Genomic DNA, 1,593 nt, shown 5'->3' on the forward strand with positions numbered 1-1,593 from the left:
AAATGTCAAACATGAAATGCAGAATAAAACTTTAGTAGAACTATATTTTCTAAACTACCATATCATAATTACCATAACAGACTCTCGACACAATCAAAAGAATTCACCTTATTTATGTTATTGCATGTCTAGAATAGCTGCCGACTTCATAATCAGACACTTTGTATATATGAAAAAAGAAGTGAAGGAAGTATGTGTAATACTTGAATTGAAATTGAAAGCCTTTATTTTCATTATACACAGTATAATGAGATTTGAAACAGCTCCATAAAGGTGCACATGTACTTAACAAATTATAAAAAACACCTATATAAACAATATAAATACACAGCACCAAGTGACATAGACAGTCAGCCAGAGAATGATGACAGGACAATTTGAGCACCGACAATTTTAAGCACAGACAGACAGGTTCATGCATGAATCCAAGGAGCATCAGAAATAGCAAGAATGATAGGGGTAATTTATGTCTAGTGGTGCAGTGGTCAGTGCACTTAGGACTAATGTCGTAACATTTGTTCTCCTGGTACCTGACTTCACAGGGCTCGCTGATGATGCATCACCTCCTGCCACTGGCTATTCTCCTCCTTCTTTCCATCATTCCCACTGAAACTGAAGTGGTGGCATCAGTGAAGGAATGTAATACGTTTTTTCTTGATAAAACTCCACCAAACATCCCACAAATTTTAGAGGGAGGGAACATCCTGGACCAAAACAGATACAAAGTGATTTGTCAGACCTTTAGCAACACCACAACATTTGTGACGCTGTACGACACCAAGAACAAGATTCCAGTTTTTTCTGCTGCAAAGTACAGAGGGAGACCTGGAGGCAAGAGGCCCAAGATCAATTGGATGATTGAACCGCAGGTATCAGTTTTAATACGTCTTTTTAAGCCGAAATAAAACATGTTGAGACTGTAGTGCTACATGAGATAAAATATATTTGTTACTGTGAATCTTATTTAACCACTTAAATCATAGCTGATGCTCCACTGTGCTAACTACAGCAGTGTACTGGCTCCATAACTCCATAACTGTAGCAGGAGCTGCTGAACCTTCACTTATTCAGTGATCCTGTTTATGATTTAGATCTCTACATAAATTTCCCATTACACTGTAACTAAGCATTGTTTAGTATATTTCCTATTTAACAGCAGTCTTGTCAACTAAAGTTTGCTTTGAAAATAGGACCATAAAATCAATTACAATTTGTACAGCTTACACCATAAGCTGACCTATATTATGTTTAGATTATACAATTTTATACAACCAGTTATTAAATGTTTATTTAGTCCATTTTTCAGCAGCCATGCATGGCTGACTAAAGGACTCTTTTTTTGTTTTGTTTTTACAGCTTGAAAAACCAGCTGATGATGACAATATGAGACAAGCTGACAACAACATCATCTATAAACACCAGGCTGTAAACACTGATTACAAACCCTACAACCAGCAAGGGTTTGACAGAGGACATTTATTTCCAAGCTCTTATGGCTCTGATCCAACTGAGAAAAGCTCTACCTTTACCCTGACTAACGCTGTTCCACAAAAGTCACGTTTCAACCGTGTGAGATGGAGAAACATGGAGAAC

General features: G+C 37.1%; 1 protein-coding gene across 1 annotated transcript; it reads left to right on the top strand.

Moving 5' to 3' along the window:
- Positions 1–450: 450 nt before the first annotated feature.
- LOC102202687 (endonuclease domain-containing 1 protein-like) lies at positions 451–1,575 on the top strand (the record flags this gene model as incomplete). The annotated part of the gene is made up of 3 exons (XM_005755917.1): positions 451–459; positions 543–869; positions 1,357–1,575. Coding segments are annotated over exons 1-3 (555 nt in total), but the record flags the coding sequence as incomplete, so codon positions are not given.
- Between the last annotated feature and the right edge of the window lie 18 nt (positions 1,576–1,593).

This window comes from Pundamilia nyererei, unplaced genomic scaffold (genome assembly GCF_000239375.1).
Source record: "Pundamilia nyererei isolate P.nyererei 1_Seehausen unplaced genomic scaffold, PunNye1.0 scaffold04831, whole genome shotgun sequence".
Taxonomy (NCBI): Eukaryota; Metazoa; Chordata; class Actinopteri; order Cichliformes; family Cichlidae; genus Pundamilia; species Pundamilia nyererei.